General features: G+C 55.0%; 1 protein-coding gene and 1 long non-coding RNA gene across 10 annotated transcripts in view; one reads left to right on the top strand and one right to left on the bottom strand.

Moving 5' to 3' along the window:
* ARHGAP23 (Rho GTPase activating protein 23) overlaps positions 1-23,097 on the bottom strand; it is a 94,144-nt gene that overhangs the window by 52,516 nt on the left and 18,531 nt on the right. For 5 of the 8 annotated variants that reach the window (XM_063706477.1, XM_063706479.1, XM_063706476.1 and 2 more), the window contains exon 2: positions 1,321-1,482. In XM_063706477.1, coding sequence (XP_063562547.1) covers positions 1,321-1,482 — 162 coding nt within the window. Of the gene's footprint in view, positions 1-1,320; positions 1,483-1,741; positions 2,657-5,476; positions 5,927-13,018; positions 13,148-23,097 lie in introns of those variants that run through there. The other 3 variants (XM_063706478.1, XM_063706480.1, XM_063706481.1) reach the window with 3 other exon arrangements.
* Positions 7,140-9,229, top strand: LOC109027013 (uncharacterized). 2 transcript variants are annotated; one of them, XR_002006118.4, is made up of 4 exons: positions 7,140-7,291; positions 7,788-7,989; positions 8,090-8,309; positions 8,892-9,229. It is a non-coding gene; the product is annotated as an uncharacterized lncRNA (long non-coding RNA). The 2 variants fall into 2 exon arrangements; XR_008680158.2 differs by having other exon boundaries at positions 8,222-8,309.

The following is a 23,097-nucleotide window of genomic DNA, read 5'->3' on the forward strand; positions in this document are numbered from 1 at the left end:
TGCTGGGGGCAGCAGGAGGGGCATTCTGGGGAAAGAGTGAAGGAAGTACTGGGGGTTCCGGAGAACTAAGGGGCTGGTGTCCTTGGGCATGAAGTAGGGGTCTGTGCCCCCTCCACACTCCATCAGCCCCCACTTATGTTCTTCAGCACAGCTGTAGCCAATGAGAACAGTTATGCAGGAGCCCCAGAGCTTCCGGCATGCATGTGAGAGCTGCACAGTTACATGTACACATAACATGTATTTGCAGACACTATATGCACACAGAGAGATACACACATGCATGTCCATGGCCAGCACGCGATGCACACAGAGAGACATGTGAGCACACGAACACAGACAGTGAAGTCCCCTGTTTGGTTCTCTGATAGGTGGGACCAAGGGAGAGTCCCCCAATAGCTGTACAGGCAGATCCCAGTCCTAGGGAAAGTGGATAGAGGGGTTCATTCACTCCAAAATCAGTGTCTCCTCCCTGCTGGAAAAGAAGTGGTGATGGGAGCAGAGCCCTAGTCGGGGGCTTTGGTTGCTCCCTGGGGCCCCTTCTGTCTCCTTCCCACACTTCTGCTTCGCCGTCAGGGACCCCTCCCCCTAGCTCACAGCCTTGGATTGGGGTCAGGACCCCTGGTTCCTGGACTCAGAGAACACAACGTTTACATTAGGGCAGGAGGGACTCTAAGGGGTCAAGTTGATAAATGTCCTCAGGTTCCGGCAGGAGAAATGGAGCCCAGAGATGGGGAGGCAGCCCCAAATTCACAATGAGTGAAGAGTTGTCCCAGGACCGGAACTCTGGGCTCCTGTGTCCCAGCCTGGGTCTGTTTCCAGCGCACTGAGCTGTGGCCAGCAGGGGCCAGGGGCGTGCTGGGAGGGCTCCCACAGGTGGGCTAGGCCCCTAACAGCTCACGCTGGAGAGGGGAGGAGCAACCCCAGCTCAGAAGCAGCTGGTAGATCAGGGGTCCCAGGAACTCCCAGACAACTGTTCACCTGCCAGAGACAAGCGTCTGGGGGTGTGAGGTGAGCATCCTGGCTGCCCACCTGCAAGGTCCTTGCCCTACACCAGCCACCCCTCCCTGTCTCCTGAGAAGACCCAGGCCACAGTGATTAAAGTGTTTGTCCACGGTCACACAGTACAAATAACCCAGCCAAGGCTGGCACTGCCTCCCTGCAGTCCTCCTCCCCAGGCCACAGCATAAGGGAGTCAGGCCGGACTCCAGGAAGGACTGCTTCTCTGAGAGGGTGAAAGGACCATGAAGGGGACTGGCACAAAAGAGTCTCCCTCCCTCATGAAAGCTTCCCCAGACCAGGGCAGCGGCGAGCCGGGCATACCTTCAGGCTGCAGTGCACGGCTGACTCGGGTGGGTACACGATGAAGTGGCGCAGAGTGAAGCCAAAGCCGTCCTGGGGACTTTTGTACAGCAGCAGCGTCCTCGGCCCCTGCCAGGGGAAGGGGCGCCTAGGAGAGCACCCATCTCTTGGGCCCAGTGGCAGCTGTGGGAGACAGAGAGGCCAGGCTGAGCGCCCGTGTGGCTGACACTTCTGGCTGTTTGCACCACCTCCTGCAGCCCACAGGACCGGAGGGGCACCAGAAGGGGTCTTTCGCCCTAGGGTTGCCAGGCATCCTCCCTGCCCATGACCTCCTCCTCACCCCTGCCTTACTCTCCCACCTTCATCAGCCCAATAGCTTTTTCCTTCTTTCCTTTCCCCTCAGTCCCCTCATAATGTCTTTGCCCTTGGGAAAATAACTCACTGAAGCAAGTTCATTCAGTTCCGTTCAGCTGAGTTCAGCAAATGTTCACTGAGCACCTACTATGTGCAGGACCCTGGATACAGCCTTCCTGCCCAGGAAGTGCCTGTCGTTGTCTTAGCTCATGCACAATCTCACACACACACATGCACACATATATGCACTCCCAGATAGACACATACTTATGCAGACACAGCCCCAGCCACATACACTCATGTAGACGGAACATACCACAAACATACAGACAAGCATGTGCAAATATGCAGACACACAGATACACACACACAAATGAGTACACATGGGCACACTTATGTAGACACATAGATATGCACAGAGTTGCACAGAATCAAAGTCCTGCACACACAATGCACATACAGACGCATGCACATGCATCACAGACATGCAGATACACACATGCACAGCAGACCGGCACACCCGCATCCTTCAAGAACAGCAGCAGGAACACAGGGGGGACCAAGAACCAAGAGGGAGCGGACTGGACATCAGACACCTGAAGGGACTTCCTGAGGCTCCAGAGCCCAGCCCAGAGGCCTGGCTGGTTCACCAGAAAGGCTTGGGGTGGCTGGGCGCGGTGGCTCACACCTGTAATCCCAGCACTTCGGGAGGCCAAGGCGGGTGGAGACCAGCCTTTGCCAACATGGTGAAATCCTGTCTCTACCTGTAATCCCAGCACTTTGGGAGACCAAGGCGAGTTCGAGACCAGCCTGGCCAACATGGTGAAACCCTGTCTCTACCAAAAATACAAAAATTAGCCGGGCATGGTGGCTGGCGCCTGTAATCCCAGCTACTCAAGAGGCTGAGGCAGGAGAATCGCTTGAACCCAGGAGGGAGAAGTTGCAGTGAACTGCGAGCGCGCCATTGCACTCCAGCCTAGTGACAGGGCGAGACTTCGTCTCAAAAAAAAAAAAAAAAAAAAAAAAGGCTGGAGGTTTCAGAGACACTAAAGCCTCCTGTCAGACCTCCCAAAATTCTCAGGATTCTCCAAGATGATGTGGCAGAGGGTATCTGAAGACAAGAGTTTGGAGGGGGCACACAGGTCTGTTTCTGGGGCAAGAAGAAAAACAGTGCCTGAGACAGGGCTCCCTTTGGGACACAGAGAGGGAAGGTGGGTGACAGGAGGGTGTCAGATAGATGGTGCTCACGGAGCCCAACTGGGGAAGATGGGAGCCATGGAGAAGCTGCCTGGCTTTGAAAAGCCAAGAGGCCCCCTAGAGGACTCTTAAATCCATAACATCATGTGGCCTAACCTCTATGTTGCCCCAGTCCAAGCCCCTCAGAGGGCAAAAAGCCCTCACCACCAACACTCCTTACTCCCCTCAACTCCTCCTCGGCACCAGGCAGGAAGCATCAGCTGACAGGAGAAAGGCTGAGGGGCTGGGTGTGGAGGAAGAAGCTCATCAGTTCTGGAGTGAGGAGCTCCCGCTTCACTAGCAACATCCCCTTTTGTCCCCTTCTCGTAGCTGGAGAAAGCTCAAAAACATCTGCCACTCAAATGTCCTGATGCCAACAAGTTCATTCATGGACCATCCACCCTCCTGTCCACACACCCAGTGGAGGGAGCCAGCTGCCCTCTGCTAAGGATTTCCCCATGGGGGAGAGCCTGGCTGCTGTCGAGCAGGTCTGGGGAAGAGGCTAGATCCTCCCATCTCAGAAGATTAAAGAAAAATGTGACAGAGACAATAGGCAATAGGCTTGCTTCATACAGCCCCAGGGGACAGAGCCAGGTGGAATATACAAGAGGCTGAGTGGAGCTCCAGGCAAGGGAGACAGACCGTTCTAGACTGTTCTACTCCTATACGGTCTGGAAAACTACCCAGATGAGGCTATGAGTGCCCCCTACCAGACAGGGGCCACGTAAAAGCTGGAAGACCCCCAGTCCAGGAGGTCTCAGCAGGGGTTTTGACATCAGGGGTAGCCCAGCATCTTCCACCTGTAGCTTTAGCCTAGTCTCTCCCACGGTGCCCTGTACCCCCATGGGGGCCTGGGGAGCCCAGAGGAGAAAATTCTCTGGGAACTCTGCTGAGGTCTGAAATCCCCCGGATTTCCCATCTCTGCTGACCTGGCAAGGAACTGATCAGGGAGCGAAAAGGGTCTGGGGGTCCCCTCACCAACTGCCCTCTCCTACCAGAAGCCCCTGCTCCTCCCCAGTGTGGGCTGCCCCCTGCCTGTCCCCCACCCAGGCTCAGAGTTGAGGCTGTTTGCAGGGCCCATTGTTTTGCTGCTGTCCTGGATTAAGGTTCAAGCCACCAGCTGCCCCAGTGACGAGAAGTGGCTGGGACAGGTCCCCGCACGCCCCCCGCCCCTCCCCCAGCACACATCCTTCCTGGAGCTGCCAGCTGCCTGGGGGGGCTGCTCCCTGGGAGGGCCTGCATGGAATCCAGGGCAGGAGGCATGCCTTCCTCTCCGGGTCCCCTCCTCACCAAGCACTACCAGCATTCCCTCCCTTATCTCTACCTCTCCCTTTCCTCTGTTCCTTCCGTCCAGTCCCCTTCCTCCCACCTCTTCCAACTAGGCTCTTGAGAATGTCAGCTACCACACAGCCACAGCTACCACACACCTGCTTGAAGAGGAGACACCAGGACACCCATCAAAAGCCAGAGCTGGCATCTCCCCTGTGGGAAGTTCTTCCTTGTTTAACCTCAATCCTTCATGCTATAATACATGCATGTTTCCTCTCCTCCCCTGTGACCTGGGACAGAACTGAGTCTTGTTCTCAACTTGAGGTGGGGGAAGTGATAGGTGCAAAAACCAGAGAAGGAGCCACTGATAACAACTAGAAAGGTGCACAGCTCACACACACAGCTCTGCCTCTCTCACTTAGGCACAGAGACAAGGGGACTGAGAGGGAGTTGCTCAGGGGACACAGGGACATTGCTGATTAAATTCTCCTGGCCTGGATCTATTTCCAAACACTCCCACCCTCATGTCAGGAAAGAAAGAGACGTCCAAAAATACCAGCTGATGGTGACAGCAGGGCAGACGGCCTTAGGCCACAAATTAGGCAGAGGTGGACACGTGGTGGGTTGGCAGCACCAGAAACTAGAACCCAGGAGCCCTGCTCCTCCCCCCGGGAGCATAAAGAGGTCATTGCAGGGAGCACAGTGTTCAGGCCGGGCATGGCGCCCACTGTGACTCACACCCTACCAGCCTGGTCCATCCCGGACATCAGAAACACCGCAGTCCCCCAGCCCAGCCCTGTCAGCCCTGAGAGCACTCACTACCTGCAGGGGCCCGTCTGCCACTCAGCCTCCTCTGCCCACTAGGAAACCCTCGTGTGCCGTGTCCAGGTCCCCTACCAGGGGTGGGGTGGGTCGTGTGCCCTGCTCCATTCAGTGGTGCCTCTGCCTGCCTCGGACTCGGGGTCCCTGCCCACCCATACCTTCTGGGATTCCTAGAAGCCCCAGCGTCTCTTCAAACGCTCTGGTCCCTTCCATCCTTCCACTGCCTGGAAACCGAGAGGGCTGAGCCCCCTGGAGGCCTCGACCCAGACTGGGGGTTGTCATCCCAGAAGCCCTGGCAGAGCTCCAAGCCACAAATCCTGCCACCCTCAGCCCCGTCTCTCAAGCGCCTCACTCACTCCCCGCTCCAGGGGCATCAGTCCTAGAATGCAGGGCGCACACAGCTCAAAGGCCGCAGGGAGTTGGTGACCCAGTCCCACTCAGACCCCGACAAGACCTGCCCCGGCCCCGGACCCGGCCCCGGCCCCGCGGCTCTCACCCTGGCCCGGCGCGGCCCGGGCGCGCGGCGGTCGCTGTGGCTGAGGCAGGGCAGCCAGAGGCAGCGCGGTTCCGGGGCGCTGCAGTCCACGCCGACGGCGCGCTCCCAGCGCCAGCCCCCGGCCCCCGCGCGCTCCACGCGCCACACGGCGCTGCCCACCAGCTCCGCGGCCGGCGGGGGCTCCCGGGCCCGGCCACCGCCCCGGCCCCAGTACGCCCCAGGCCGGGCTTCCGGAGACGCGCGCGCCGCGCGGGGGCCCGGGGCCGCTGCTAGGCGCCCGGCAGACGGCGTCCTCGACCCCCCGGGCGGCCGGCGGGCCCCGGGGGTCCCCGCCCGCCCCCCGGAGCCGCGGGCCCGGGGCCCGGGGGCCCCGAAGGGACGGACGGCCCGCGCGGACGGCGGCAGGACGGCTGGAGCGGCTCCGCGCCTCCTGCGCCTCCCGGCTGAAGGCGCCCGAGCCCCGACACGCCCGCGAGTCTCGCAGGGCTGACGCCTCCCCCTCCGGGGCGGCCCCTGTCCGCGGCCGCCCAGATCTCATACTCACACCCCACACGCCAGGGCACTACACAGTCCCCCGCACGACCACACCCTCGCACCCTCACACGCAGACGGCAGCCCTGGACCCAGACACGCACTCTCCCCCGGCCCGCACACCTTGCACCCTTCCAGCGCGCGCGCGCGCGCGCACACACACACACACACACACACACACACACGCATACGCGCGCGCATCAGCCCCGTCCACCCAGAGAAACAGTCACACATGCTCCAGGTGTCCCTCACTCTGCTGCACACCCCACCCACTCTGTACAGACCCGCACCACACACATCCACCTGCCCACACACACTCACCCTATGTGGACATACCCCAGAAACACACTATCCCCCCCACACACAGGACACTCTTCCACATCGTATACACACACCTCAGACATCCGCCCAAGTGTATATGGTCCACATACTCAGAGAGATGCATGTGCAAGCACGCCAGACCCACATTTACCCACCCACGCACTCCACACATACCCCACAGGGACCCCCACAACATGGCAGATGCCACGCACACACTGCACAGCTCAGGCACTCCAGGCATGGATGCCACAGCCCCTCGAGTGCTACACACACTGCCCTGCACAGAGTGACAGCCACACACTCTTAAGCGCAGATGGAGTCCCCAACACCCCCGTGGGAACCACCCTCCTTCTCAGGACTCCCTACCCATTAGCTCTACCTAGAGGGTCACTACAAGCTGACAATCATTCAAAGCTGCCCCCTCTCCCACCCCCTGGCATGTGAGCCAGATGGGAAGCGCCATGTTGTGCTAGCCCCTGCCCTGCTCGCCTTCCTGGCTCTTGCTCTTCCCAGGCCCCATCCGGGTGGGGCTAGCAGAGGCCTTGGCTAGTGGATGTGTAATCACCATCACCATTTCTAGCCCACTTGACTGTTCACTAACAATATCACCACAGCCACTTACTGTGGCCCGGGGCCATTTCTATGGCCTCATTTGTAGAGAAGGAAACTGAGGTCCAAGAGGACCCAGCTTGTTACGGCAGCACCGGGACTCCAACCCCAGGGCCCCTCATCCCAACTTCTATCCTACACCAAAATCCTAGCCAGCAGCCAGGAAAGCGGGGCAGCTCCAGCCCAACCCCACTCCTGAATCTAGGAGGAGTCCAGGAGGAAGCGTCATAAGGGTTGGGCCTTTTTGGGGCAGCTACCAGAAGGGAGCACCAAGCAGATGCAGCTCGCCTTCCCTCCCATTCCACCATCCACTGTCTCCAGCAAGAACCTGCGGGAGGGTGGCCCAATGGGGAGGTAGGAAATCCAGAAAGGGGGTGGGGGGGAGATGGAGGGACAGAGATGGGGAGGGGCCTGGGGGCAGAGGGAGGGGAAGGCAGCAGACAACAAAGTGTCAGAAGGTGGAGAAGCAAAGGGACGGGAAGGGAGCCTAGGGGATGGAGGTGGGAGGGGAGGGGGAAGGGAGCAGAGCGGACCACGAGGGAGGTCGGGATCAAGGGAGGGAGAAGGAAGAGAGAGGAAGGGTGAGGGTGAGGCGTGTGGGGGCGGCTGCCTGTGTCAGCCAGGGAGCTGGTTTTGTTCTCTTGTTTCCTGTTTGCTGTTTGCTGGGCTCCCCCTCCGTGCAGGAGCTGGACCCCCCACCCCCACCCTGGCGGAAGCCAGATGGGAAGAGTGAGGCTGCCACGAGCTGAGTCAGGAGAGCTTAGGGGGAGAGCGGGAAAGGACTGCAGCCGGGGAGAGCAGGAACCACCATCTCCATTGGCACCCTCTCCCGCCCCACTTCCATCGCTAGAAAACTAAGGATTCGGTGTCGGGACCACTCCTGCCCTGACCTGCCCTGTGACTCCGTCATACTCTCCAAAGGCCAGACCCTCCTAGACCAGCTGGAACCACCATCAAGATGTCCCCAGCCATGTCAGACTCTGGGGCCCCAAGCGGAGGGCAACCAGATGTCTTCAGCTCCAAGTCTGGCCTCTCCTCCCAGCAAGCAGCCAGTAAGTCCTTCCAGGTGCCTAACTTGCATTCCTCTTGCTGCTAGTCCAGTCCCTGGTTCTGAGGAAATGGAATGACTCTCCCCTCTCATCCCCCATGGAGCCTCTGATGGCCAACAGGTGCTGCTGTGTGCCCAGATCAAGAATCCACCTCTGCGGAATTCAAAACTGCTGAGGGTTCTGGGGCAGCAGGGAGGAGAGAGGTGGAGACGCAACATGGGTTTTCTGTGTTCAGACTGCAGAGACCTTGGAAAGGATCAACCATATACAATGTCCATTTCCTGCCCTCTAACCTGGCAGGGGAGCAAGGCCCAGCCAAGGAGGTAACAGATTCCTCCAACACAAACCACACCTTCCTTCCCCACCCCCACCACCTCCACACCCAGCTGCCTCTGTGGGGACTTCAGGGGGAGAGTGCACACAGTGGGGCCTCAAAGGTTATGTAGCTTGAATAAATGATCCTCCAGGCCTGGGGAGCCTCTCCTCTCCCTCCCCCATTTCCTCTGGGAAAGGAATGTGGGGTGGGCCCCAGAGGGTGGTGGCGGAGGGGGCCCAGGGCTGGGAAATACCAGGCGTAGCTGAGATTCTATTCCAAGCCTTCCTGCCTAGCGTGAGTCCTCCCCCCACGCCCTGCCCAGCTTCCTCCCCCTGCATCAGAAATTACCCTGCTGAGCTGCCCCTTCCATCCCCCTCTAGTTTGACCAGCTTGCAAAATCCATTCAACCTCATCTTCCTGAGGGTCCCTGGGGAGGGGCTTGAAGGCTGCATCCCCAAAGGGAGGGCATCCAGTCTTCCCTCCTTCCAAGAGATCATTGTCTTTTACTATTTGAAAGCACTTTCACTTGTTCTCATTTGACACCCTAAGAATCAGATAACCAGAGATTTTTTTGATACCCGTTTTTCAGTTACAGAAACTGAGGCTTGGCCAGGCGTGGTGGCTCACACCTGCAATCTCAGCACTGGGAGGCCAAGGTGGGCAGATCGCTTGAGCCCAGGAGTTTGAGACCAGCCTGAGGAACATGGCGAAACCCCATCTCTACAAAAAATACAGAAATTAGCCAAGTGTGGTGGCACGTGTCTGTAGTTTCAGCTACTCAGGAGGCTTGGGTGGGAGGATCACCTGAGCCTGGGAGGTAGAGGTTGCAATGAGCAGAGATCACGCCATTGCTCTCCAGCCAGGGAGACAGAGTGAGACCCTGTCCCAAAATAAATAAATAAATAAGAATAAAATTTAAAAAAGAAACTGAGGCTCAAAGAGAACAAGTGACTAGTTCAGGGACTCATTTTCACTAAGCTGGGACCAGATCCCAGGGTTCTAACTGCTTACCAGATCCTTTTCCATTACCCTCTTGTTTAACCACATCTTGAGTACCTGCTGTGGGCCAGGAGCTGAGATACTTTGGAGAGTCTTTCAGGAATATTGTCCCAGCTCCTGAAACCTTTAGGGATCCCCAAGTTCTAGACTCTGGCCAAAGCCGGCTGCCTTCACCCCCACCAAGGGAGACCCCCACAAACCAAGGGAGCCCTGCTCTCAGGTGCACAGGGCCTCTTCTCTCTGGGAGGTGACAGTTTTTTGAGGGTGGGGCCAGACACCTCCCAAGCTATCCCTCACAGGAGAGGATGGTCTGGACTGGAGGAGTAGAAGCAAGTAGGCACTGGGGAAGGGGAGGAGAGCATCCTGAGTCCCAAGGGTCAGAGATAGGAGCAAGAAGGAAACTGACGTGTTGCAGGGCGTGTGGTTCAGGAAGTGAGAGAGGGGCTCAGGGTCGATTCTGCCTGCTTTTCCTTCCTCCAGCTTGCTCAGCGCTCTTCCCAGAATGTGGGCCCCAAACTGCCAGGTGACAAACAATGCCCCCACCCCAAGAGAGTCATCCAGCATGTTTGAAGCTCCATCTGGTCCTGTACACCAGTCGCACACCACCAAACGCAGACCCATGACCACTCCACAACCTCGCACACAGACAGGGCAAATCCCACCACAGATCCGTGCATCCCAGGCATGCAGGCAATGCGATACTGACACATGCCCGCTCCGCCCACGCCTGGGCCTCTGAACCCTGCTCCAGTCTCCTCAGTCAAGGGCGGCTGCCCCCTCGGGCCTCTTCCACCCTTTTGCCCCATTCAGATGCCTGGTTCCCAGCATTGCTTGGGTAGAGACTCCCGCCTGACAAGCCCCAGCAGGCCAAGTTGATGAGCCGGCCAAGCAAGCCTGTCTCTCCCCAGCGCCCTCCATGTACACATAACCCCCATCACCGGGAACCTGGGCACCCCGCACTGGCACTATGTCTGGCCCACGGGTAGGGGATGGTTCCCAGGGTCTCCCCAGACCCAGTGCTCTTCCCCTGTAGGGCCACTCTTGCCCAGGGTTAGGATGGACTGTGCTCCCTCTCCCTCAAACTAGGCCAGAGCCACGGAAGCCTGGGAAGGGAGATGAGGAAGCACTTGTCACTCCAGACATCCCACCACCATCAGGGAGGTGGGCTGAGATAATGCCAAATGCACAAAATCCTCAAAATCTGTCTGGGCATGATGATTCATGCCTATAATCCCAGCACTCTGGGAGGCCAAGGCAGGAGGATCGCTTGAGCCCAGAAGTTCAAGACCAGCCTGGGCAACACGGCGAAACCCCGTCTCTACAAAAAATATAAAAATTAGCCAGGTGTGGTAGTGCATGCCTGTGGTCTCAACTACTCAGGAGGCTGAGGTGGGGAGGATCACCTGAACCCAGGGAGGTCAAGGCTGCAGTGTGAGACCCGGTCTCAAAAAAAAAAAAAAAAAAAGGCTGGGCAACTTGGCAAGACCCCATCTCTACAAAAAATTTAAAAATTAATCGGGGATGGTGGCGTGCACCTCTGGTCCCAGCTATTCAGGAGGCTAAGGTGGGAAGATCACTTGAGCCCAGGAAGTCAAGGGTGCAGTGAGCTGTGTTCGCGCCACTGCACTCCAGCCTGGGTGACGGACCAAGACCCTGTCTCAAAAAAAAAAAAAAAAAAAAAAACTCCCCAAGTTCTTTCAGTGGCAGCACAGCTCAGGGGCTGACACACGGGATCTGGAGTCCTCTGGAGGCTGAGTCAGAGCCCTATCTCTACCACTTTCTAGATATGAGACTTTGGGTGAGTTACTTAACCTCTTTAAGTCTTGGTTCCTCATCAATAAAATGGTAATGACATGTATTTCCACCTCAAAGGTTGTTGGGAGGATTAAGTAAATTAAAGAAAGTCTTAGCACAGGCTCAGAGAACATAGTAGGGATTTAATAAATGCAGGCTGTTTCGACGGCTTTTTGGATAGTCATCACAGTCACACTGACATTCAGACATGCAGACACTCAGCCATGGATACACAAAGACACGGTGACACACGCGGACGCTCATAGACCCAGGCAAGCTCATCCTTCCCGGCATCACCCCCACCTCCCACTGCCACCCCCGGGTTCCTACAGGCTCTTGACGTGCCCCAGTTCCTCTCAAGCAGGGAGGATTCAGTAGGATCTCCCACTTCCTTGGCTGAACTTTGGCAAGCCCAGAGCACTACCTTGTGGGCCCTCTGGGAGTAGGGAAGGGGTGGGCAACATGAGACCCCAGGATGGGGCCTCTCCCAGCAGGCAAGGAGCATGGCAAAGGTGCCAGGCTGGCAGGGTCTCCAGTGCCAGAGGAGGGCCAGTTCCTCCCTCAGGGACAACAGAGGAAGGGGAGACTAAAGAGGAGCCTCTTTCCTCTTGGTGGGAAATGAGCACTTACAGAAAAGGGTGCGTCTAGCCAGCCACAAAGTAAACACCAGGGCCATTGCCCAGGCAACAGCAGGCTGGCATGGGACAGGGATTACCACAACCCCTCCGTACCCCCTGATTTACCCACTCAGCAGCCCCTTGGCTGTCTCTGGGGTCTCCATTCTGGTCTCTGGGCCTGTCTGCAGACTCCTCAAAGGGAAGAAGCTATGCCTTCTCCATCAGACTGTGTGCTCCTTGACAACAAGGGATTTTTGCCCCACATCAGTCTAGGGTCTCCCAAAAGGCATGGCCTGTGTCTTTCCCCTCAGATTGGAGGATGCCCAAGGGCCTGGCCTGAGTCTCCCCCTTAGACTGAGAACTCCCTAAGGACAATGGCTGCTGGGTTTTCAGAATGGATTTGCCCTCCTAGAGAGCTTTGTGCATAGCGGGCTCTCAAAAATTATTTCTTTTTTTTTTTTAGACGGAGTCTCTGTTGCCCAGGCTGGAGTGAAGTGGCGAGATCTCGGCTCACTGCAACCTCCACCTCCTGTGTTCAAGTGATTCTTCTGCCTCAGCCTCCCGAGTAGCTGGGATTACAGGCACGTGCCACCACGTCCGGCTAAATTTTGTATTTTCAGTAGAGACGGGGTTTCACCATGTTGGCCAGGCTAATCTCGAACTCCTGACCTCAAGTGATCCACCCGCCTCGGCCTCCCGAAGTGCTGGGATTACAGGCATGAGCCACCATGCCCAGCTCAAAAATTATTTCTTAATGGTGAGGATGTGGAGAAATTGGATTGCTGTGGGAATGTAAAATGGTGTGTCTGTGGCCAGGCACAGTGGCTCATACCTGTAATCCCAGTGTTTGGGAGGCCAGGAGTGCAAGACCAGCCTGGGAAACATATAGAGACCCCATCTTTATAAAAAATGCAAAATTGGCCAAACGTGATGGCACACACTTGTAGTCCCAGCTACTTGGGAGGCTGAGGTGGGAGGATCCCTTGAACCCAGGAGTTGGAGGCTGCAGTGAGCTATGATGCTATGATCACACTACTGCTCTTCAGCCTGGGCCACAGAGGAAGACTCCCTCTCTAAAAAAACAATAAAAAATAAATAAATAAAATGGTGGAGTTGCTATGGAAATCAGTATGGCAGTTTCTCAAAAAATTAAACATGGACAGGAGGCTGAGGCAGGAGAATCACCTGAACCAGGGAGGCGGAGGTTGCAGTGAGCCAAGAGCGTGCCGTTGCACTCCAGCCTGGGCAACAAAAGTGAAACTCCGTCTCAAAAAAAAAAAGAAAAAAAAATTAAACACAGAATTACCATATGATCCAGTAATTCCACTTCTGGGTATATATCCACAACAACTGAAAGCAGGGATTAGAAGAAATGTTTGTACACCCATGTTTGTAGCAGTGTTATTCACAACAGCCGAGAAATGGAAGCAACCCAGGTGTCCACCTACGGATGAATGGACAAACAAAATGAGGTATATCTATGCAATGAAATTGTCTGTATTATTGTATTACATATAATACATACATGATATGAATAATAATAATTGTATTATTTAGCCTTTTAAAATAAGTGAAGGCCAGGCGGGGTGGCTCACACCTGTAATCCCAGCACTTCGGGAGGCTGAGGTGGGAGGATTACTTGAACCCGGGAGTTCAAGACCAGCCCGGGCAACATGGTGAAACAACATCTCTACCAAAAAAAAAAAAAAAAAAAATTAGCCGGGTGTGGTGGCACACACATGTAGTCCCAGCTGCTTGGGAGGCTAAGGTGGGAGGATGGCTTGAGCACAGGAGATGGAGGTTACAATGAGCTGAAATCACGCCACTACACCTCAGCCTAGGGGAGCCAGACCCCGTCTCAAAAAAAAAAAAAAAAAAGAAATTTGACACATGCTACAATGTGGATGAACCTTGAAGACATTATGCTAAGTGAAAGGATTAATATTGGCTGGGCTTGGTGGCTCACATCTGTAATCCCAACACCTGTATTCCCAGCACTTTGGGAGGCTGAGGTGGGAGAATCACTTGAGGTCAGGAGTCCAGGGCCAGCCTGGACAACATGGTGAAACCCTGTCTCTACAAAAAATAAAAAAATAGCAGAGCGTGGTAGCATGCACCTATAATCCCAGCTCCTCAGGAAGCTGAGATGGGAGGATCCCTTGAGCCCAGGGCGTCAAGGCTGCGGTGAGCCGTGATCACACAACTGCACTCCAGCCTGGGTGACAAAGCAAGACCCTGTCTCAAAAAAAAAAAAAAAAAAAGGAATGAATGAATAAATATTATATTATTCCACTTACGGTGATAGTGGAATATCACCACTTATGGTGATAACACAATAATATGGATGTACTTAATGCCACTTTACAGTTAAAAATGGTTAAAATTATAAATTTTGTTTTATATATATATATATTTTTTGAGATGGAGTTTCGCTCTTGTTGCTCAGGCTGGAGTGTGGAGTGCAATGGCGCGCTCTCAGCTCACTGCAACCTCTGCCTCCCCGGTTCAAGCGATTCTCCTGCCTCAGCCTCCTGAGTAGCTGGGACTACAGGTGCGAGCCACCATGCCCAGCTATCTTTTTTTTTTTTTTTTTTTTTTAAGTAGAGACAGGGTTTCACTGTGTTAGCCAGGATGGTCTCGATCTCCTGATCTCGTGATCTGCCCACCTCGGCTTCCCAAAGTGCTGGGATTACAGGCGTGAGCCACAGCACCTGGCCGTATTATATATTTTATAATTTTTTAAAAAAGGCCAAGTCAGAAATCAAACACACACAAAAAATAAAAGGCCAGGCACGGTGGCTCAGGCCTGTAATCCCAGCACTTTGGAAGGCCGAGGCAGTTGGATCACCTGAGGTCAGGAGTTTGAGACCAGCCTTGCCAACATGGTGAAACCCCATCTCTACTAAAAATACAAAAATTAGCTGGGCGTGATGTCAGGTGCCTGTAATCCCAGCTACTCTGGAGGCTGAGGTAGGAGAATTGCTTGAACCCAGGAGGTGGAGGTTGCAGTGAGCCGAGATCGCGCCATTGCACTCCAGCCTGGACGGCAAGAGCAAAACTCTGTCTCGAAAAAAAAAAAAAAATGTTGAAAGATGAAACAAATGAACAGGTCTCTCCTTGGTGCCCAGGAGAAGGCTCTGCCCACAGAGGTTGCCTAGGAGCTGGGCACCTCCTGCCTGGAAGACCTTTCCCTGCCGTCCCTTCTCCACTGCACCTCCTCGGAGTCTCTACTGTCATCTTTGGAGCCCTAGAGGTCCCCGCACAGGGGGATAGCCCAGCCTGAACCTGGCACGCATCAGGTCCTTGGCGTTGATGGGGGCCTGCCATCCACAGAGGCTGCCATCCCCAGTCATGCACAAACTCTTCCAAGGCTGCCGGCAGGAACTTGGAAGAGTTTTCTTGGCAGAAACCTGGCTCAGTGGGGGGGTCCTCAAACCCACCAAGCACACACATGCCCGTTCCAACGCGCCACACGCTCACACCCACCTGTAACATACACACAAGGGTGTGCCCACAGAGACACCGCCGCGTCCTCTCAGGCACTCCTGGAAATGAGCCCGCACAATGAAGGGTGCACATCTCGGCTGCCTGGCAGGCAGGTCCCGTGGCCAGCAGAGCCCCCTGCTGGCCCAGCGCTGGCATGCCTCGTCTCCTTGACAACCCAGAGCGAGCAGAAGGGTCCTCATTCCCTCAACCTCGCTCCCCAGGCCCCTCAGCTCCAACCTGCCCTGGGATCTTCCCCTCCCCATCTCCTACAGAGGAGAAGAATCCCCTGCAGAAGGACAGAGCAACTGTGGAATCTCGGGGTCTCCCTTTGGTCAAGGAGAGAGGCCAGAGCCCCTTTTCAGACTAGACTGGAGCAGTCATTCCTAGAGACAGGGGAATGCCTGCAATGACTCTTCTCTAAGGTCAGCAGATCCATCCCCCGGTCTCACACTGGACAGTGCATTTCAGAGGAGACTAGGGGAGAGCTCTAGGTGTGACTCCGCCTGCCCCCCGCCCCCCAGGAGTGCTTCCTGTTGTCTGACAGCCTGGGCAGAGGTAACAGGTGCACACACTGGTTTCCTTCAGGCAAGAGCTGGGTCCCAGTCAAGCTAAGACCATGTCCCCTCCCAGGGCAGGTCTCAGCAGATTCCGAAAGTCTCCCGGGGGCACATGGGGCTCCCTGCAGGGAGAGGCTGTCAGCCCCACCCCTGAAACCACCCACCCCCTCACCCCAGCCCTGCCCATCCCTCCCGGTTACCCCTGCCTTCCCCTTCACACATGTGGCCCTGCCTATGAACTGAACCACTCCCTAATCCAGTCTGTGATGCCCAGAGGCAGCTGGACAGGTGGCAGGGACAGTGGCTCTGCAGGGACAAACAGCCTCCCCTGGGTCACTACCATGAGGGAGCCCCCTGGGCTGGGCTCTCTGGTCAGAAGAAGACAGATGGCATCATCCTCACTCCAGATCCTCCTCCCGCCTCCCCCTGCCAGTTTGCCTGGTCCCACATTTGGGGACAGGATAACAGCCACACAGTCATGAATACTTGCTGAGTGCTTACTATGCCCCAGGCAGCTGCTGTTAGATGCGCTAACTCATTTAACAGCAGACCAACCTCTGGAAATGAAGGTGGCACCCAGCACCCACCACCTGCAACTCCTGGCTCTCCACCGGGTTGGGTGCTAGGCAGGGAATGCTGGGTGACCTGCAGGGGCACCGAGGCTTGGGGACAGGGAGGCTGGTGAGAAAGTGACCACTGTCCTGGCATCAAGAAGGCTAACACAGAGAAAAGGCCACACTTGCCATTGGTACTGGCCCTGGCCCTTTTCTGGCTGTGTGACCTCAAGATCATCACTCAAGGTCACTCAAGTTTCCTTATTTCTTCAGCTATAAAATAAAGACAGGGATAGCAGCCTGAAAAAGTTGCTGAGAACCAAGAATCAGGTGTTACGGCCCCAGCGCTCCATCCCCCCATCGGAGTAGTCTCTGCTTCCTAGATGTCTCCGGAGTCTGCTCACTTCATTACACCATTGCCCTGCTCCAAGCGGCAGTCACCTCTCTGGCATCTGACAGTCCAGATTGATTATCTTAATATTATGACCACCAGGCCCTGTGGGACACGCCTTGGCCCCCACACTCACCACACCCTCTTCCTCTGTGCTCTGGCCACCCTGGCCTCCTTCCACCTCCTGTGAGGACCAGGCACCCTTCCAGCCTCGGGTCCTTTGCACATGCTGTTTCTGGAATGCAACCCATGCCCTGATTCACTCCTACCCACCCTGTTGCTCTTAACAAAAATGTCACTTCCCCAGGCACACCTCCTCTGGCCCCAGACCAGGTCAGTTACCTGTGCACCCTCTTGTCAGTGTCTACTTATTTATGAGCTTATTTTGACCAACATCTCCCCACAGGGCTGTAGGTCCTGGAAGGCAAGGACCATGTCTGCTTTGCTGGTGGTCAAATCCCTGGTTCCTGGCCCAGGGTGGGTGCTCTGCACACTGTTTCTAAATGTTGGAGAATGAATGAGCCTTTCCTCAGAGAGTTAGGGGTAACCAGAACCCTGTCCCGAGGAGGGGTCTGGCAGAGGCAGGGGTTTTTATATCCCCACCCCTTCCTCAGAGGGAGCCAGATCCAGAAGTCGGGGGTGCTGGAATAAGGAAGAAAGGGGGGCCGGGCGTGGTGGCTCATGCCTGTAATCACAGAACTTGGGGAGACAGAGGCAGGAGGATCCCTTGAGCCCAGGAGTTTGAGACCAGCCTGGTCAACATAGTAAGACCCCATCTCCACAAAAATAATAGTAAAAATTAGCCAGGCGCCGTGGGGCACGCCTGTAGTCCCAGCTACTTGGGAGGCTGAGGTGGGAGGATTGCTTGAGCCAAGAGTTCAAGGCTGCAGTGAGCCATGGTTGTGCCACTGTACTCCAGCCTGGGCGACAGAGCCAGATCCAGGCTCAAAAAAAAGGAGTAGGGGAGAAAGGGGTGGGGAAAAAGGGGGGAGCTGCTTCAATCCTCTTTGCATCTCTGTGCCCTCACCCCAGCTGGCCACACTCCAGCCACGAGCCCTCCTCGTGGGTTCTGCAACGTGCCAAGCCCTTGTCCTGAGACTCAGGGCCTGCTCCCCACATCCAAGTTCCCCTCTCCCTGGACTATAATACAGTGCCTGCCTGCCCCCTCCCCCTCCCCTTCTTCCCTTGACTCAACCCTTACCCTCCAGGTCTCAGCTTGACTTTCTGAAACGCTTGTTTAACTTAGCAAGCTAAGGAATCTGCCATGGTGCCACAGCTAATGTCAGCTCAGGATTGAAGCTGTGGGCAGAGCCCAGACTCTCGGCCACCTCATTATACGCCTCATTACTACTGGTTTCTCCCTCCAGGCCCCGCCCTCTCTGGGGCCTCAGTTTCCTTATGTGGGCTCTTCCATGATGAGGGACTTGGACATCTGTAGATTTCAGGAAGATTGGTTGAGAGGAAGAAGGTGGGGGAAGAGGTTAAGGGAGGAGGGGAAGGGGGAAAGAGAGAAGAGAGGAGGGAGGGGAGGACAACAGAGGAGTGGCTGCCTTGGGCCAGCCAGACATGAGAAACGCCAAGTATGTGAAGTACGCCAGCCCTGAGCTATGAATAGTGCGCCAGGCTGGCAGCCCAGGTGGGCCTTTCTGCCCCTCCCACAGGAGCTCTGCACAGGGGGCCTGAAATGGGGAATGGGGCATGGGCTGGCGAGGCACACTTGGGGACAGAGCAAGGGGTGTTGTCATGCAAGTGAGATGCAAATACACAGCAGCAGGCAGGTCTGATTGGTGGATCCCTGTGGGGCTGGGAGCATAGGCCGAATGGTCACTCAGCAAAAGGCAGTGCCCAACCTGCAGCACAACCCAGGGCCTCTGCCCACCTGTGCTGTGGCCCCTGCAGCTGCATTTCCCAGGCTTGGAGGTTCCTTCTGGTCACCCGTGGCCAAAATCCCACTGATGCTGTGCAGCCTCTGGAGGCCTCTAAAAGTCGTGGTAAGGCTCTGCCTGCCCCGGACACCATCTCTGACCACCCCAGCACCAGGTCAGCCTCTCCTTGGAGCTCACGGGTCTGACAGACAGCTGGGCACCTGGAAATTACGACATCCCCAGTCCCGGCCTCTAGATCCCTCTCCTCATCAGTGATCCCGGTGGGACACACACTGGGCTTAGAGGCTGGAGGCCCAGTCCACGGCCCCTGTCCGGCCACTTGTGTGCCCCCAAAGAAAGCAGTCACCTTCAGAGCTGGTTCCTCTTTCTTTCATTCTAGGACTGTTCACTGGGTGCCACCAAGGGCCTGGCACCGGGCTAGGGGGGCCAGTGACACAAGGGAAGACGAGTCAGAGGCCAGGTTTCAGGTCCCAACTGCATGACCTTGGTCAAGTCCTTTCCCTCTCCAAGCCTCAGTCTCCTCAGCTGTAAACTGGGTCCTGGAGAGGACTCAGCGTTGAGTGCCTGGCATGTAGAAGTTGCTCAACAAATCAGTCCCGTAGTCTGAGGATTTTTAAAAACTAACAAAAGCAGTCCCTGGTTTTATAAAACCAAAGACATAGACATGCAACAAATAAAGGTGCTGTAGGGCATAGTGTTTAAAAGTTCCTAAGCAGAGCCTGGGCATAGTGCCTCATGCCTGTAATCCCAGCACTTTGGGAGGCCGAGTTCGGAGGATCACTTGAAGCCAGGAGTTAGACACCAGCTTGGCCAACATGGTGAAACCTTGTCTCTACCAAAAGTACAAAAATTAGCCAGATGCAGTGGTGCGTGCCTGTAGTTCCAGCTACTCGGGAGGCTGAGGCAGGAGAATCGCTTGAACTCAGGAGGAGGAGGTTGCAGTGAGCAGAGATCGCGCCATTGCACTCCAGCCTGGGTGACAGAGCAAGACTGTCTAAAAAAAAATGTTCCGACTGGGCTCGGTAGCTCAAGCCTGTAATCCCAGCACTCTAGGAGGCCGAGGCAGGCCGATCACCTAAGGTCAGGAGTTAGACCAGCCTGGTCAACACGATGAGACCCCATCTCTACTAAAAATACAAAAATTAGCCGGGCAGGAGAATCGCTTGAACCTGGGAGTTGGAGGTTGAAGTGAGCCAAGATCGCGCCACCGCACTCCAGCTTGGGTGACAGAGCAAGACTTGGTCTCAAAAAAAAAAAAAAAAGTTCCTAAGCAGGATTCAGAGGAAGCTGGTTTGAATCCTGACTCAGGCCCACTTCCTAGCTGTATGTCACTGGACAAATTACTAACCTCCCTAAGCTTCTGTTTCCACAGTTATTAAATAGAGATAATCCATCGCCCATGGGATTGTTGTGCAGATTAAAGAGACGGTGTGTGTAAAGTGCTCAGCACAGCAGTGTCTGGCCCTGAGGCCCGCAATACATGTTTGCTATAACCAATACTCCCATTGTTATTATTGGTGGGCAATGCAGTGTCAAGTGCTGTGGGAACACTCAATTCATCAGTCAGCAGCGTTCACTCAACAGGGCCTGGCCTAGAAGCTGGATATAGAGCAGTGAACAAGACAAAGTCCCTACCCTCACGGGGCACAAGGTCTAGCGCACAGAGGAGGAAGTCGCCATATATTTGAGTGGTGGAGGGAGGCTTTACAGAAGATATTTGAACAGGGCATTGAAAGAGGAATAGGAGTTGGAGAAATGGAAAAGGCAGAGAAGGCCCTTCTAGACAAGGGAAAGAGACGGTACAGCAAGTTTCTGGAAAGGGGAAGAGGGTGACATACTCCCACTCTTTTTTTTTTTTTTTTAGACAGAGTCTCACTCTTGTCACCCAGGCTGGAGTGCTATGGTGCGATCTCGGCTCACTGCAACCTCCGCCTCCCGGGTTCAAGTGATTCTCCTGCCTCAGCCTCCCAAGTAGCTGGGATTTACAGGTGCCCGCCACCACACCCAGCTAATTTTTGTATTTTTATGTATGTATGTATCTATTTATTTATTTTGAGATGGAGTTTCGCTCTTGTTGCCCAGGCTGGAGTGCAAAGGTGCAATCTAGGCTCACCACAACCTCTGCCTCCCAGGTTCAAGCGATTCTCCTGCCTCAGCCTTCCTGAGTAGCTGGGATTACAGGCATGTGCCACCACTCCCAGCTAATTTTGTATTTTTAGTAGAGACGGGGTTTCTCCATGTTGGTCAGGCTGGTCTCGAGCTCCCGACCTCAGATGATCCGCCCACCTCAGCCTCCCAAAGTGCTGGGATTACAGGTGTGAGCCACCACGCCCAGCCAACATACTCCACTCTTATCCTGCCCTTCCAACTGTACCTCCAGTTTCAGCTCCCATCTCCTTTCCCCTGGTCTGCTGCCTCCACTGCCCGAGACCCTTGTGTGGCTCCAAAGTAGCTATGGGAGCAAGTTCCTCAGTATGGCATGAGGGATACGACCTGATGGGGGAGGGAAGGGGCGGGATGTGGTCTCATTGGCCTTGCCAACCTGACCTCCTCCCTCTATTCTGGGCCTTGTATTCATCAATCCCTTAAGAGGCCAAGCTGGTTCATGCCTCCTTGCCTGTGCTAATGCTTGGTCCCTCTGCCTGGCACACCCTTCTCTCCCTTCTCCTCCATCCCTTTCTTGTCCCAGCAAACATCTTTCTTTTTTTTTTTTTTTTTTTTTTGAGATGGAGTCTCACTCTGTCACCAGGCTGGAGTGTGCAGTGGCATGATCTTGGCTCGCTGCAACTTCCACCTCCCGGGTTCAAGTGATTCTCCTGCCTCAGCCCCCCGAGTAGCTGGGACTAAAGGCGCATGCCACCACGCCCAGCTAATTTTTGTATTTTTAGTAGAGATGGGGTTTCACCATGTTGGCCAGGACAGTCTCGATCTCTTGCCCTCGTGATTTGCCCACCTTGGCCCCCAAAAGTGCTGGGATGACAGGCGTGAGCCACCGTGCCTGGCCCTAGCAAACATCTTTCAAGCTTTGGCAAGCCTCATCTCCCCACAGTGAAGCCTTCTTCCCCTGAGAGCTGGAGCATCTTTGGAGGAGGCAGGGGCTCAGCCATGTTTATTGACAGAACCCTGGGGACCCCCACGCCACTCAGGAGCAAATCCAGACTCCACACTGAATCACAGAAGACACAGAGAAGCAGAACTTAATCTACATCTCTCTGCACCCACCACCCATTACCTCTGCCCTCCCCACCCCTTCGTTATGCCAACCTTTGCTTGGATTTCAGGGCTCAGCTGTGGAAAAGAGGGTCTACCTTCCCTGGGTGAGGGGTGTCCTCCCAGGCTCGTTGTTGTCAGAGAATACAGCAGTCACCACAATGACAGACCTAGGATTCTGAAAGACCCAGCTTTAATTTTTTGGGGGGGGGTAGGGGTGGATAGGGTCTTGCTCTGTTGTCCAGGCTGGAGTGCAGCAGTGCAATCATAGCTCACTGTAGCCTCAAACTCCTGAGTTCAAGCAATCTTCCCAGCTCAGCCTCCCGAGTAGCTGGGACTACAGGTGTGCACCACCACACCTGGCTAATTTTTTAGAGACAGGGTCTTGCTATGTTGCCCATGTTGGTCTCAAATTGATCTTTGGTTCATGCCTGTAATCCCAATACTTTGGGAGACCAAGGCAGGAGGATCACTTGAGCTCAGGAGTTCAAGACCAGCCTAGGCAATATAGGGAGACCCCCATCGCTACAGAAAAATTAGCCAAGCATGGTGGTGTGTGCCTGATTGTGCCACTGCACTCCAGCCTGGGTGACAGAGCAAAACCCTCTCTCAAAAAAAAAAAAAAAAAAAAAAAAAAAAAAAAAAAAAAATCCTGGCGTCAAGCAATCCTCCTGTCGAAGCTTCCCAAGTCTCTAGGATTACAGGTGTGAGCCACCATGCCTGGCCCAGCTTGAAATTTGATGCTTGGTGACCTTGAGTGAAGTTATTTGCCCACTCCAGGTCTCAGTTGTTGCATCTGTAATTATACACCCCCTTTATGACGGCACTTGAAAATCGATCAAAAAGGATTTCACTATAGAATCCTCAGGTTAATGATAGATTTGGAAACAGGAGATGAGAGAAAGGAGATTAATCATATCACCAACTGGTTTTTAACCAATCCCTATGGCAATTCTACCCAGCTTCCGGCTTCCAGTTTTAAACTCCTGTTATCGCCTTTGTGACCACACTCACTCTCCAACGATTACCATGGTGAAGACATTGGCTTGTGTAGGCTGCAGGTCCATCACCCCAGTCAGACTGGGCCATTTTTACATTAATATTTTTGGCAGGGGGCCCCTGAGGGGTGTTCTGGACTGATCGATGGGCTGGATGCAAATCTTAGAACTCATGGTTCTACAATCTTTGTGGAGACTTTTTGTCTGGCTTTTGGGCGGTAGGAAAAGCAGACAAGGAGGCCCTTGAGAGCAGGGTTGTTTCTCATTCATCCAGGTCCCAAGAGAGAGCCTGGAATGCAGAGC

This window comes from Gorilla gorilla, chromosome 4 (assembly GCF_029281585.2).
Source record: "Gorilla gorilla gorilla isolate KB3781 chromosome 4, NHGRI_mGorGor1-v2.1_pri, whole genome shotgun sequence".
Classification (NCBI taxonomy): domain Eukaryota; kingdom Metazoa; phylum Chordata; class Mammalia; order Primates; family Hominidae; genus Gorilla; species Gorilla gorilla.